A 16,210-nucleotide genomic window follows, 5' to 3' on the forward strand; every position below is an offset into this window, starting at 1 on the left:
GGTTACTGAGGGCTATGAAGAACTGAAGTCTCAGTGTTCTAAGTCTCAGATTGGGATGGAAAGCGATCTCTCTTCCGCTTCGAAAAGGCAAAGGGATCACGGGAACTGTTCTCCGTAGGATAGTCACTTCAGGGGATTTCAGCCGTAGACGTTGTCCCATCAGTGAAAAACAAATTCGATAACCTGTGTCCGAGGCCCCGTTGGGGTCTTGGGATTGGAAAGAGGAGCGTTAGATCATTGAAAGGAGGGGGGATGTCCCCCACAGGAAAGACCGTGGAAGGTCTAGGTGCGTAAGAAGGGGGCCTTTGTGCTCCGTTAAGGGGGCTTGCCGTCTTTGCTCCTCTTAGAGGGCCCCTTGTTCCAGAGAGGGGAGGCTGGGCTGCCTGGGGGGGGCGTTTGGATGAGCCCGTGGCAGATGAGGAGAGTTCCATGGGGGCTTCCTGGGAGATCAGCTTGAGGGAGAGGAGAAGTTTTTCACCTTCCGGGAGATTGGAGAAAGTGTGGGTCTTGCCTTGTATGGAAAACTTTACTGCAAAGGGGAATGTCCAGCGGTATTTGATGTCTCGTTCCATCAACACTGACAGGAGGGGTTTGAGGGTGCGTCTTCTTTGGATGGTGGATTGAGCGAGGTCCGCAAAGACCTGAATTTGGTGACCCTGATGTTGGAGCTTGGGCTTCAGGCGAGATTGTCTCATTACCTCCTCTTTGACCGCGTAGAAGTGCGGTTTTACTATTATGTCCCTCGGGGACCCGTCCTTCCTCGGGGGACCCAGGGCTCTGTGCACCCTATCCAGCTCTAGCCTGTGTGGCGGGATGTTGGGGATGAGGTCCGAGATAAAGTCCTGCACCGTGAGGGGGATATCCGTGAAGGATTCAGGAAGGCCTCTAATTCGGAAGTTGTACCTCCTAGACCTGTTCTCAAGCTCATCAATTCTTGATAGGGCCGTTTCTAGCTGTTCTTGGACTGACTGAAGGTGTGCGGCATTCTGGTTGGTTCTGGCGACTGTGTGGTCAATTTTGTCTTCCATCGCCTCCATCCTAGAGCCCAGGTTAGAGAGGTCTTATTTAATAGCATTTGTGATCTGAGAGGGTGTTTTGGCAAGGCCCTTTTCTAAGAGGGTGGAGAATTTGGTGAAAAGCTCTTCTTGTATGACAGAAATGTCCTTAAATGTGTATCCAGGTGGGGTGCCTGCATGGGATGAGAGGTGAGGGGATATGCCTGAGGGAGAAGCGCCATCTTCCCCCTGCTCACTGCTGTGAGTCTCTCTGTAAACACCCTGTGGGGCTTGGTGCATGCCCTGATGTGCATTCTGGAGCGTGTTGTGGCCTCCCTGTGTTGCCTGGGCATAGGTCAGGGTCGGTGGGGTAAGGATGGGACGTTGCTCTGTCCCCTTGTGAAGTGAGGCTGGGTTAGTCCTAGCAGTGTCCCCGTCGGCGGCCATCTTAGTGCACCCGTCCGCCGTCACCGCTGCAAATTGCGGGCCCAAATCTCGGCGGGCTTGTGTGCCGGCCATCTCACCGTGTTCCCCCGCTGTTCCGCGAGCGGGGGGAGTGCTTGAGAGAGTCCTCCGCCTGCTGGGGCCGGTGTTATGTCGCTCGTCGGTCCGGGGTGGTGCGGAGCTCCAGGCTTAGGCGGCCATTACGGAGCTCTCGCGCATGCGCCTCCAAAATAATAATATTTTTTTCTCTTTTCTAGTACTCTGTGTTACTACATGTCACTTTATGATGCTGTATGTGTTTTAAATTTATATGAAATTTAATAAAAAGGAAATAATTAAAAAAAAAAAAAAAACGCTTTTGGCATCCTATCGAGTTGTTTCAGCCTTTTTTTGACTCCAATCAACCTGGCACTCTACAAGATCAACCATGTGGTCCTGTAGTGTTGTATGTTACATAATTTTTAAGGAGGAATGCTACCAGCTACCTTGCCTCACTGCCAAGTGACGTGGACCCTGCAGTGGCAGGCCCAGCTGAAGAGGCTGCAGCCCGGCAAGAGGCTGCAGCTCGGCCGTCTGTGGGTGCGCTGACGCCTATTGAAAATGCCCGTGCTGGATTGCCCTCACAAATTGCCAGAGATTTATGGCAGAAACACCTTGATTATTTTATGGGTAGGGGGCAGTGGCTTGGCAGCAAATTGTAGCTGATCATGCCTAATATAATTTTGCGATCATAAACTCATAATTTATTTGAACTACTGTTGCCTGTGTTTCTTATCTGTCTAATATGTTCACAAATGGGCTTTATTTTTGCCACTTGCTCCAATAGTGCAAATGCACCTTATTTGCTACATGAGGTGACAATATCTTCTTCAGCTAACTATTATGGTGTACTGTGGGTCTGCTACACACACACAATGTGTTCTTAATGGATCTAATGCATGAAGTTCAAAAACATTATGCCTTTTCAACTCTTATAATTTTTTTGAGGACTAAAAATTGCAGGAGTTGGCCACATTTTAAGAGCACATTGTCACTGTAACTACAACTTAACAAATACACTGGTATTGAGCATTAAAATAATAAGCCACGCAATGTTTAGTAAAAAACATTTTACTCAAAGCACATTCACATGTGTGTTTTAAGGTTTTAAAACAAACCAACATCTTGGTGTATAACATGTATGTTTTGCATTATTTCTCATTTTTTGGGCTAAACAGGCATGTTCTAAAACAGATACACATCCCAAGCTCAGGAACTTACAAAGTTCGATTTTGGTAAAGTAAAGGCCAAATGAGACATTAGTATCTCAAGACTGTGGATGCTGCCTTCCCCATATGGGGTGATCTCACCCCTCTAAAAGCCAAAATTTGAAGCCACGTACACGTAGAGGCATAACAATTAAATTTCCCTTATGATCCCATGCCGCAAATGTGTGTAGTTACAAACATCTGTTTTTCTAAACCCATCAGGGGGTATCATTGGATGTGTTTCTGGGGTGAAACCCCTTCCTCTGAGCTTCTTTAGTTATGAGGAAGGGGTTGCACCCCCAAAACGTGCCCATTGATAACCAGTGATGATAGATAGCATATGTTGACACACTGTGTGTTTTGGGGATTTTTGCAAACTAGATGTATGGAAATACACACATTTTAGGCACGGATCATGAGGGAAATAAGGATGTTAAGGCACAATTTGGGGACACCTTCAAATTTTGGGTTTTATATTCTTAAAAACACAAACATTACAATTCACATTAGTTACGGCAGTGTTTCCCAACTCTCCTCCTCAAGATGCAAACCCAGGTCATGTTTTCTATACTTGTAGAACTTGGCACAGGTGATGCCGTCATGCTCACTGTTAGTAATTCTCACAGTCGTTTTTAGACTGAGGAAAATACAGAAAACATGACCTGGTGGTGCACCTAGAGGAGTGGAGTGGAGAAACACTGAGATCTGTCCCTAAACTTTCACATTTCAAAGTCCAAAAAAACATGGTAAATATTAAAAGGGCAAACAGGAGCCAACAAGTGGAACAAAAAACTTCAGAACAGGCAAGAGGAAATTAAAATTTGGTAAGCATGTCCACAAAATCTCAGAATTTTAACTTTAAAGCAGAGGCAACCTCCTTGATTTGCTCCAGATCCTTCAAACAATGCAACATATCTGCACTCATTCTGCCAATAGTGCATCGTGGACAATCATGACAGGGTAAGAAGAGTAAAAAGTATTAAGGGAACGATGGTCAAGTGGCCGAGGCCCCACATAGTGAGTTATGGTCAATTTACTAGTCAAATTCAGAAAATACTTGCCTACTTAGTCTATTGTTGCTTGCAACCTGCTTGCCCTTCAGACACCTACACTACTAGGAATGTACACACTGCAACTACTCTGCAATCTTGGCCCTGGTTCCTGGGTCTCCAAAACTCGGGTACCTAGCAACACTGCCAGCTCCTTCCACCTCTTCCTTCTCCATGCTAATGTTAATGCACTACATACTTTGCTAATGTGTGGAGTGGGTGTTTTGTTTGGACATCTAAACACTCAACATGTATACACATTTGAAGCCAGATTCCAAGAATACTTACTTGCACAAACAAGAAGCTCCTGAATACTTTCTTCCTCTTCTGGGTTGCTTTGGCCCTCAGTGTGACTCGCGTCAGGGGATTTGATGTCCACAATAGCAATGTCTGTGCTGGGTCCAGGAGTCAGATCACATGGCTCCAAACAAACATCCTGGGTGAGCTTACCACACTCACTTTCCTCTAAAAAGAAACAATACAGCATTCATTAAGCCACCCCAAGTCCCATCTGTTTCTAGCATCCATTTTGCTACATTAGTTGACCAACCTTGCACTTGGTCTGATGTCAATGTTTGCTCCTGACTAGTGGACTCCACCATGCTGCACTCTGGTTATTTTGCTATGAAAAATGCATAGAAAAGGAAAGTTGATGTCATTTTACAGAGGGCAAACACTGGACAAGTGCCAACATTTAAAAAGTCCAGCAGTTGCCCCCCACCCCTCTTGTCTCCTATGGGATAGGGGATATATGATGATCATCCTCGCAGGCATGACTCTGTGTGACTGTGATCCCCGGGGCCTCTCCTCTACCCATGTCTACACTGGTAAGGCAGCATTAATGGGCACTGATGAGCCAGGCAGCAAACAGAAAGTGTTCTCTACCCCTTAAGTTCTACCCTAAGCCCATGGCCTTTGGCCCACCTAAAAACACCCCTGTTGATGGCTAAATAGGTGTGTTTGAAGTTGTCACTTACGTTTTTAGGGGGAAGATAGCCTTGTTGTCTCTCCTGTTGGGGCCCGAGCGAGGGTAGCCTCCCTTCGTCCCTTGTGGTGGCTTGGCTGGAGCCTCCTTTTTTGGTGCCCCCCTGTTGAAAGAAGATAAAAAAATGAGTTCCACAAATAAAGAAATGTCCAAAAACATGACCAAATAAGAATGTTCATATCTGCTTTATATTTATCTTCATCTTTAGAATACCAAGTCATACAAAGATTTTAGAAAACCTTATATGTAATTCTCTAGAGCTACATGGAGAAAGAAGATATACAGACAGCTAATTCACACATATACATATTGGATAGATCCAAATATTGCTTACTTGTTTTTAAGATCTGATGTATGTACTCCATCTGGTCTTATTCATGGTGTTTGAGATCAGACCATTGTTTTCGGATTTGGTCCTTTGATCATTCCACCGAAAAATCACTCTGCAAAACAGGGATGACCTTTTCCAAAATGATCTCCTTTCGGCTGTTGGGCCATTCGTAACTGCACAGCTTGCAGTCGTAATCATGGTTTTCTAGGATGCGCACCATCTCTACCACTTCACCCTTGCTCATGGGGGTTGCTTTGTGCCTCCTATGAGCTCCACCACATGAATCTGTAGAATCCGCCATGTTGTCCCTCCCGAATGTTCCGCCGTGTGTGTCGCATGCAGAAGAGAGATCTTCACGATGCACTGAGAGCGGAGTTTCACGCATGTGCAGAGTATATAAAGCCAGAACGCACGGTCGATGGAACGTCGTAGGAACGATCTTGGAGTGGAGGACGCCAATGCAAGAAAGGAGCCATAAAACAAAGGTACAATTGGAAATTGGGGCATAGGTGGTTAGTGGCCTATACTGCTTAGATTGAGGCCTATATTGGGACCAGCTTATGAGTTAAGCCAGACATGGTTTGTCTTGTGTTCTTTCTTGCAGGCATCATATCATTTATCATGACGGATTAAGTTACTGCGCCTGATTTTCTACCCCAATTCATTGACCTGTACCGGGAGCTGCCCTGTCTCTGGAAGGTCAAGAGTAGAGACTACTCCAAAAAATATTGAGGAAGGCAGCTTTGGAGAAACTACTCAAGTTGGTTAAACCAGTGTACCCCAGGGCAAATATCAATTATGTCAAGACAAAATATCAAACCTGAGGAGTACTTTTAAAAGGGAGCTCAACAAGGTCATGGACTCAGAAAGATCTGGAGCAGTAGCAGATGACATATATGTCCCCAGGCTGTGGTATTACCACAGCCTGTGGTTTTTGACTGACCAGGCAGAACCCAGGCCATCGCTGTCTATACTCCCTTCGACATCTGCTGAGGCCACAGCTCCTAAGGTCCACCCAGGTCCTGCTGCACAGGAAGAAGATGTGGAGGAGCCCAGCTTGACCCAGGTATAGCATTGTTGAACATATTTGTATCCAAAAACACAATGATGATAACTAGACGTTACTGTTAAAACATTTCTGCTTAACAAAGTGATTTCCATATCAGTAGACAGTAGTGACCAAAAATGATTTGAACGAGAATTAAAAATGCTGGGGTCAGAATGATAGTCTTTTCTATTCGTGCACATTCAATTTGCAACAGTGAGGAGATCAAAATTGTGTGTGATTGACAACCAAACCCTAAAAAAGATTTTAAGTCCCATTTTCATACACACGAAAGTGTCAGTCTGGAGGAGCCAGTGGTCAGCAGCCAGACGGAGTCCCAGATCCCTTCCCTACGCCCTCCTGCTAAAAGGGCCAGGAAAAGCAGGAATCTGGAGGAGGCCACAGCTGCCTGCCTTAGCCAGGCCACTACTGCCATCCGGACAGACCCAGATGAGGCTGAGGGATTTGCCGTGGTGACGGCCAATAAATTAAGGGAGATGGACAGTGAGCAAAGGAGCAGATGTGAGGAACTCATCCTGCAGCTCCTCAACAAGGGGGTGAGGGGCCAAATTTCAGAAAACACACACCTGTGTGATTTTGTGGCCCCTCATCCACCACCTTCACAGTCACCCCACCCACCACAAAAGGATGGCGGTCAGTGGCAATACCAGCCACAGCCCACTGGACTGGGGATTTTCACCCCTTCACCACTTACTAACCTCCTCTTTTTTTTGGAATATGATTTTATTTGTTATGTTTTCTATATTTTTGTATGAATAGAATGCAATTTTTGGTTAAATTCTTTGTATTTGGATGACAGATAGCATCTCTAATTTAATTTGCTTTATTTTTTTGATGCACAATAAAAAAATTGTGTAGAATAATACTTGGCTATGTGTTTTACTTCAAATGACAGTTTGGGGGTAGGCAGTTAATTTTACATTGTATTTTTTAAAATGTAACAAGGGACACCAACATAGTTGTATCTTTGATCTTAAAAACCATGGGATAATGGTGTTGTGGTAACTTGCCCAAAAAATAAAACAACAAGCATAATAATATTATTATTGATATCACTACAAAACAAATGCCTTTTAAAATACGTTTGCCATAACTCCATCAGTATCACCAGCAAAACAGCTTCATTATTATCCCATTAAAGAAGAAGAGAATATGCGCTGCATTTCGACATTTCATAACTTGCCGCATCACGAATGTTAATTCTCCATTACGAACGCTAGTTTACAAGACCGACCACTTCTGTCTCGTTCCTTGCTTCCAATCATGCGTGTTTGTACTTTAGACTTTTGTGTGCCGTACTTGTGTACAGATGATACGAAAATCAGACAACAGATCGTTGTCTGCCGAAAATTTACTAGCCTGCCATCCAACATTTGTTGGCCGAAAGTTGGACAACAATTGTCTGAAGGAGCGTACTAATGGTCTGATTTTAGGACAATAGTCTGTCAACAGACAATCCCCTGCCAACAATCAGATCGTGTGTACGAGGCTTAAGTCTGTTATTTTTCCACTTTCTTTAACAGACCAAGCTGCCCAGCAAAAGTGACAGTTAGATGGTCGAGACAAAACATTTGTCACTGACAGGAGGTCTTACAATGGACAGCTTTTATTTATTTGTGTAAAACCTTTATCCCAAATGGTTTAAAAAAAATGTTGCTGTAACTGCTTTAGGCTCCATGCACGCTAGCTTTAAAAAAAAGGCTCCTAGCAGCAGCTTTTGAATGTTTTTTTTTTCTGCCTCTAGAAGCAAATAGTGTTATCTTATGTGTCCATGCACACTATTTTACCCTTTCATGACTAAGCCTATTTTTGACATTTGGTATTTACAAGATAAAATCTGTATTTTTTGCTAGAAAATTACTTAGAGCCCCCAAACATTATATATATATATATATATATATATATATATATATATATATATATATATATATATATATATATATATATATATATATATTTTTTTTTTTTAGCAGAGAATCTAGAGAGGGGGCATGGTCAGGATGGCGACCTAGGCGGACATGTGTGTCTGGAGCTCCATACCTGGATGGCTTAATTATCCAGCTTTTAAGGATCTATAATACCCCTAATCTACTGCAGCAGAGCCGGTTACCACTGGGTATGAAAAGGGGAACCTCTGGTTCACACGCAGGAGGCAATCGACTCAGAAAACCGCGCTGTCTCCCCGGGGCTCGCGTGTGTCCTGCCTCTCCAATATGGCGTCCCAAACTGAACAGCCGGAGTCATCTCCTAAGGGGACTGACCAGTTCAATGCCCTCATGCAAGCCATCACAGACTACACTGACGGCGAAGATAGAGCAAATGCAGATGGAGATGGGCCTGATAAGACGTGATCTGGATAAACACCGTGACAGGCTCTCTGAAGCGGAACGGAGGATAGGGGACACGGAGGACGTGATCCGAACACATGGTGACTCCATCCGCACTCTGCAAGTTAAAATGAAAGCAATGGAGTCCCGCGCAGAGGACCAGGAGAACAGAAATTGGAGAAATAATCTCCACCTGGTGGGACTCCCGGAGGGGGTGGAGGGTCGAGATCCAGCAGGCTATACCGAACAATTGCTACGCACACTTCTGCCACAGGCTCCATTCTCCCCTACTTCGCAGACGAGCGAGCGCACAGGATGCTATCAGCTAGGGGTCCGCCCGGAGCGCCGCCGAGAACCTTCATATTTCGATTGTTGAACTTTCGTGACCGGGATCTTGTCTTGCGGGAGGCCACGAGAATGCTAAACTCATGTTGTTCCCAGACTTCTCAGTGGAGACCCAGAGGCTCAGGCGCACATTCGACCAGGTTAAGGCCCAGCTCCGCGCCAGAGGTCTGCAAAACCAAGTTTTTTACATCTCCAGATGAGGCATCCCGTAGGGATACCGGAGGTCGGTGCTTCTCCTCTTCCTCTACCAGCCTCTCTACCTTCTCCCTGTTTAAGTGATCTGATGACCCTCCCGGTTCCCCCTGTGACATAGTGCCCTTCATCCCCTGTTTGCCCCTGCCTTGGGGGACCTGGCCTATTAACAAACTCTTAGCAGACTTTGTTGAACCTAGAGCAGCGGGATGTCTGGCACCTGCCCGCACATGCTTGGCTCATTGACCTATCGGGCCCTTCCATGCCTGAGACTGGCTAGAGCGACTATCTGACTACTGATGTAAACTGTGTACCTTTCGGATATTGTCCACAGAGCTGCTTGGATCTACTGTATACAAGACTATTGGAGGGCCCGTACCAAATGCTGGTGGCTGACAGATGGGCATTATTAATCTCCAGGGGGAGACGAGGGGACTGTGATGCCGGGCCTGCGCGGTGGTGACGGGGGAGGGTCTATACTGGTGGCCTGGGGGGTCTTTCCCTTCCCCCTCCCAGTCTGATCCCGGCCTGGGCCAGCTGGCCTGCCTGGTGGGGCTGGTCGGGGTGGGGGGGTCCGCTGTGGGTCTGGGGTTTATATTCATGATAGAGGTTAATGGTTATATGTCTGGGTGCTGAGATAATATGGAGGAGGAGCCCCCGGTTTTACACACTGAATTCCCTTCAAAATATGGTAACTAAGATGGAGCCCTTAGTTGGAAACTAAGAGAGAATTACTGTTCATTAAGTGGCATTAGTTCATCCAAGTTGTGATCCCTATTTATGTGCTGCATCCAGGGGGAAAAAATGCTACGCGGAGCCTCCAGCTCCCCCCCCTTGGTAGGAAATGTGTACCGTCTAGACGCATTGCCCCCCATAGGAGACCTTCCTATCTAGGGATTATTTGATTTCTGATTTAGTTTGGTTTGGGTACTAAACACCCATTGCTATGTTCAGCCGGGTGTGGGGAGGGATGGGATGGGTGTTTATGTTTTGGCTTGTTGTTTTTGGTTTTTGTGTTAATTTCTTTTATTGCAGACAGATAAGTGATAGTGAATGTATACTGCAGGTGATGTGGCTGGAGGCCCTGATGATATGTTACCCATCGGGGTGGAGGGCCTGTACTGGCAGTGTATCGGCGGTGGCACCGTTCTCCCAGTGTCCAGCAAATTGTGAATTATCCAGTAGTTATTCTAGCCCCTCCAAAACATGGCCCCAATAAAGGTCCTCTCCTGGAATGTCCCAGGGCTTAACAATAAAATCAAACGTTCCTTAGTATTTGAATTCCTTAAAGTAGAGTTTTGAGCCTTAGACGTCCCTAGGTGGGGCGACACTTCCATGCTACCTACTCGGGTTATTCCTGTGGAGTTAGTATATTAATTCACAAGTCCCTTAATTTTGAATTACTGGACGTTAAGCTGGACCCTGGGGGACGATATGTCCTACTCCATGCGTGTATTGAAACGGTTGAAATGGTAGTGGTGGGCTTGTATCTGCCGCCTCCGGCCGACCTCTCCATCCTACATGGTATTATCCCCCTGTTGGCCCAATATCCCACATAAAATGTTCTTCTGGCAGGGGACTTTAATATCGCTCCGAACCCCTCCCTGGACAGGCTGACCCCAGACCCGGCTACGGACTCTGCCCTCTCTAGATGGGTGGGATTGTTTGGTTTAGAGGATGCGTGGAGGTGGAAGCACTCCACAGACCGCTCCTACACCTGCCACTCCCTTTCTCACAACACGATGTCTCAAATTGATTTACTCTATGCCAGTGCCGGTGTACTGCCTAAGATTAGGGAGATTGAGCTCCTTCCCAGGGGCATTTCAGACCATTCACCTCTGATTTGCGATATACAAATGGGGGACACCCCCAGCTGACAGAATCTGGTACCTGTCCAGATTTTGGATATCTCACCCCACTATAGAATTCGAAATTGCTGCAATGATTAGACAGTATTGGAAGGTAAATGCTGGTACTTCCTCACCAGGTAATGATTGGGATGCTTTCAAGGCATTTATCAGAGGGTGCTACCTCTCTTCTATAGCTAGGGAACGTAAAAACGATCAGATTACATTGGAGGGGGCTAAGGCCAGGGCCCAATCCCTTGAATCTCGATATGCCCTCACGGCTAACCCTATCATGGGACAGGATATGAAAGCGGCCTATAGAGAGGTGATGCTTTTGAGAGTAGCCAAAGTACATAAATGGCAGCTAGTCCAAGCACAAAGAATATTCGAACAAGGGGAAAAAACAAGTAGATTACTAGCCTGGATTGCTAAAGAACAGTCCCCGACCTCCACAATAGCTAGAATTCGGGCAGCGGACGGGACAATAGTGACTGACCCTTCAGATATTAACAGATGCTTTGCATAATTCTACTCCACATTATATTCATCCAAAGTAGGATACTCTGGAGAGGAGTTATTGGGGTTCCTTGATGAGGTGCAGTTCCCAACCCTTCCCCCGGCCGCACGGGAACTCCTGGATAGTCCTATCACACTAGAGGAGGTTCAGCAAGCACTAGGCTCTCTACAATCAGGTAAGACCCCAGGTACGGATGGGTTTTATAAGCAGTATGGGGAGGAGGTGGCACCTAGACTACACAATTTGCTTACCAAGACACTAAAAGAGGATGCCTTCCCCCCGTCCATGGCACAGGCCATAACAGTGGTAATACCTAAGCCTGGGAAGGACCCCCAATTATGCTCATCCTATAGGCCTATTTCCCTCCTCAATTCGGATGCCAAAATATTGACCAAAATTCTTGCTAGACGCCTTAATGAAGTAATACTCTCGCTAATACATGAAGACCAGTCGAGCTTTATGCCAGGTAAGGGCACAGATACTAATCTTCGGAGACTGTATGCGGACTTGACCTCGGGGGCTGGAGACGTTGACACATCGATGGTGGCCTCCCTGAATGCAGAAAAAGCTTTCGATTCAGTCGAATGGAATTATCTATGGGAGGTCCTCCACAGGTTTGGGTTTGGTCCCGTCTTCATCTCCTGGGTTGAGGCTGTGTACAGATCTCCGACGGCCAGGGTCCGCACTGGAACTGTTCTCTCCCCACCTTTCCCTCTGAGAAGGGGGACAAGACAGGGCTGCCCCCTATCACCAGGGCTCTTTACGCTCGCAATAGAGCCCATGGCTATCCTAATCAGGTCTACCCCTCAGATACAAGGTATAGACATAGGCCCCCTTCAAGAGAAAGTGTCATTATACGCGTATGATACCCTACTATATCTTAGGGACGACGGAAGCTCCCTAACAACAGGCACTTGAGGTTATAGACAGATATGGACGATACTCGGGAATATGCATGAACTGAGGGAAATCTGTCTTGTTCCCGCTCCACTCTGAAACTGCTCCTCTGCATTCAGATGCGCAGCTTCGACGGGTGTCCCAGTTCAGATACCTGGGAGTGGAGATACATAGGGACATCCGCCAGTTTATTACCCTCAATTTGACCCCGGTACTTTCTCAAGTAATCCATCGGTCACTCCCCCTCACCCCAGTAGGACACGTGAATTTAATTAAGATGTCAATCCTCCCTAGACTCAATTACCTCTTTAGACAGACTCCTGTCCCCATACCAATTTCCTTTTTTAATAAGTTGTTATTTTGTTTGTTTTTCATGATTCCATATTTTTTTCCTCAGAATTGACTGATTCCATAATTTATTCCCTGTGCTTGTTCTATAAATCTAACTGTTACTGGCCACCACAATTATTTTTCTTGATTTCTTTTAGTGTTTCTTAAAGCCAGAAAGTTGCCATTTGAAATGCCTTTAGTTTTTGGCCATGTCTGTGATCCGCTTTTTTTCTACAACAATAAACAACTGAAGGAACATCCTCAGGGACTGGTGATTCCATAATTTTTGTCAGGGGTTGTGTATTCAATGGTTACTAAGCTCAATGGATGTAATCTTAATGTATACCACTGTCACTGAAACTTATTTGGCTCGATATTGTATATCCGATTAATGCACAAAATCTGTCTCAATTTATTATAAATTGATTTGTTTTATGTTTGTTTACTCATTATAAATAAACTTTATGTTAAAAAAAAGAGAATCTAAAGAATAAAATGGCAATTGTTGCAATATTTTATGTCACACGGCAGTGTTTTAAACGCAACTTTTTGGTAAAAGGGACACTTTCACGAATTTAAAAAAAACAAAACAGTAAAGTTAGCCCAATTTTTTTGTATAATGTGAAAGATGATGTTACGCTGAGTAAATAGATACCAAACATGTCATGCTTTATAATTGCATGCACTCGTGGAATGGCGACAAACTACGGTACCTAAAAATCTCCATAGGCGACGGTTTAAATTTTTTTTTTTATGGTTACCAGGTTAGAGTCACAGAGGAGGTCTAGTGCTAGAATTATTGCTCTTGCTCTGACGATTGCGGCGATACCTCACATGTGTGATTTGAACACCGTTTACATATGCGGGCGCGACTTCCGTATGCGTTTTCTTTGCTGCCCGAGTTCGCGGTGACGGGGGAGCTTTAAAAAAAAATTTTTTTTTTCTTATTTATTTTTTATTTATTTTAATATTAATAAATTGTTTTAAAAAAAAATAAATTTGATCACTTTTATTGCTGTCACAAGGAATGTAAACATCCCTTGTGACAGTAATAGGTGGTGACAGGTACCTTTATGGAGGGATCGGGGGTCTAAAATACCCCCGATCCCTTCTTTGCACTTCAAAGTATTCAGATCGCCGTTTCCATGTGACCATGTATAAAATATCCATACCTGGAATTCCTCTTTATTTTTATTTTAACATCTAAACTATTGAATTCAATTTTAAAAGTCTGAAGTGTTTAGTATATATCAGTTCTCTGACAAGGTCTCTGCATTAACCCTAGATCTGTTTCTTTTTAATATTCCAGGTAGAAAGTTTAGCTGAAAGCTTCACGTTGTTCACTGAATATTGTCTCTTACTTCTGAAGAAGCTGAGGGACAATTTCCCTGTCCTTAACACAACGGTCATTAGTCGCCTGGAATTCATGCTAAGGTAACTCTCGGCTACATAAATATTCTGCTGTAGAAATGTGTCAGAAGTGTTGTGCTCACACATTGTTCTCGCCTGCTGCAGGTGTCTCAGCCAAATCCAAAATATGCAAGCGTTTAAGACGGTCTGCCCCTTTCATAATGAACTGCACCTGGAAATAGCAACTGTCTTAAAGGTATTATTCTAGCACGGGAACACACAAAAATGTGCACGCATGCAAGTTCTGACAAAGAAACACCTATATTTATGTCATTGGTGGGTTGATAGTTAGCACTTTGCATTACATACAGTGTGTGTGTGTGTGTGTGTGTGTGTGTGTGTGTGTGTGTGTGTGTGTGTGTGTGTATATATATATATATATATATATATATATATATATATATATATATATATATATATACATAGTTGATCATCATGTATATTGTATTTACACACATGAAAGTGAGTTGATTAAAGTGATACTAAACACACACTGTTTAATTCACATTGTCCCTTCTATTTCTGTATGTGGACAATGGCACTGTAATTATTTTTATAAAAAAAAAAAAAGAAAACATCAAGTACAACAAGTACCTTTTGCCTAATCTATATACAGGTACAGCTGTCACATGACCCAGCTCTTTCCCAGCCTGTTTGCAGGGAAACATAATCAGGAGAAGCTTCTAGTCCTCTGCTGCTGGTCACATGTTCAAAAAAAGCCTTTGAAATACAGAGTAAAAAAAAAAAAAAATAATATCAATAAACTGTGTTAAATTGTCATACAACTATATATTTGAAATGTCACGCCCCTCCAGCCTGTGTCTTAGAATAAGAGGGAGGTGAAGTCTCCATTTATCTACATGTAAAATCCCTCCCACATTGTGTTAATAAGCTGGTTAGTGGGTATGGAGGAGGAGGGAGGGAGTGGGCTGTCATTTACCACTGTGTATACACCCACATGTGTGACTCTATAGTCACATGGGCTGCTCAGATGTAATAGAGAGGTAATGCTCAGCATAGAAACTCACTGAAAACTGAGCATGTGCAGAGTTGACACCACAGCTGCAAAATCTCTAGCTAAACTGGGGCCATGAACAGGAGGTGGAGATAGAAAGCAGAAGTAAACAAATCACCTAGTGACTGAGGGAGTCTGAACAGCATGTAATACAGCATTTATTGATATTTTTTATGATGTGGGTTTAGTGACACTTTAGGCCTCCGAAACATGTTGAACTGGACACTTAACTAAAACTTTTTGGGAGCCTAGCTGCGTACGGGACCCCAAAAACCAAGCACCGCCTTCAGGCTTTCTAAGGGCGTAAATTTTTGATTTCACTCTGCCTATCACAGTTTCGGAGGCCATGGAATGCCCAGGTGGCACAAAACCCCCCCAAATGACCCCATTTTGGAAAGTAGACACCCCAAGCTATTTGCTGAGAGGCATGGTGAGTATTTTGCAGCTCTCATTTGTTTTTGAAAATGAAGAAAGACAAGAAAAAACTTTTTTTTTTTCTTTTTTCAATTTTCAAAACTTTGTGACAAAAAGTGAGGTCTGCAAAATACTCACTATACCTCTCAGCAAATAGCTTGGGGTGTCTACTTTCCAAAATGGGGTCATTTGGGGGGGTTTTGTGCCACCTGGGCATTCCATGGCCTCCGAAACTGTGATAGGCAGTGAAGAGTGAAATCAAAAATTTACGCCCTTAGAAAGCCTGAAGGCGGTGCTTGGTTTTCGAGGTCCCGTACGCGGCTAGGCTCCCAAAAAGTCTCACACATGTGGTATCCCCGTACTCAGGAGAAGCAACAGAATGTATTTTGGGGTGTAATTTCACATATTCCCATGGCATGTTTGAGCAATATATCAAGTGACAACTTGTGTCACAATATAAAATATTCCATGGACTCGACATGACTCTCAGCAAATAGCTTGGGGTGTCTACTTTCCAAAATGGGGTCATTTGGGGGGGTTTTGAACTGTCCTGGCATTTTATGCACAACATTTAGAAGCTTATGTCACACATCACCCACTCTTCTAACCACTTGAAGACAAAGCCCTTTCTGACACTTTTTGTTTACAAACCTGACCAGAGTCAGACCTGACTCTGCGAACGCTGCAGTTATGCGTTTAGTGTTTTGTAAGTAACAGTGATCGATCGATACTGCACTTGGGTGGGCTGGGCTGGGCCGGGCGGAGGGGCAAAACGCAGGTGCTAGCAGGTATCTGGGCT

At 44.5% G+C, this 16,210-nt stretch overlaps 1 protein-coding gene across 2 annotated transcripts in view; it reads left to right on the top strand.

The window, feature by feature from the left end:
• Positions 1-16,210, top strand: part of BAIAP3 (BAI1 associated protein 3) — a 597,572-nt gene that overhangs the window by 444,444 nt on the left and 136,918 nt on the right. For both annotated transcript variants that reach the window (XM_073636787.1, XM_073636789.1), the window contains 2 exons: positions 13,882-14,006; positions 14,088-14,178. In XM_073636787.1, the coding sequence (XP_073492888.1) occupies positions 13,882-14,006; positions 14,088-14,178 (216 nt within the window). The remainder of the gene's footprint in view (positions 1-13,881; positions 14,007-14,087; positions 14,179-16,210) is intronic.

The sequence above is a fragment of the Aquarana catesbeiana genome, linkage group LG06 (assembly GCF_042186555.1).
Source record: "Aquarana catesbeiana isolate 2022-GZ linkage group LG06, ASM4218655v1, whole genome shotgun sequence".
In the NCBI taxonomy this organism is placed as follows: domain Eukaryota; kingdom Metazoa; phylum Chordata; class Amphibia; order Anura; family Ranidae; genus Aquarana; species Aquarana catesbeiana.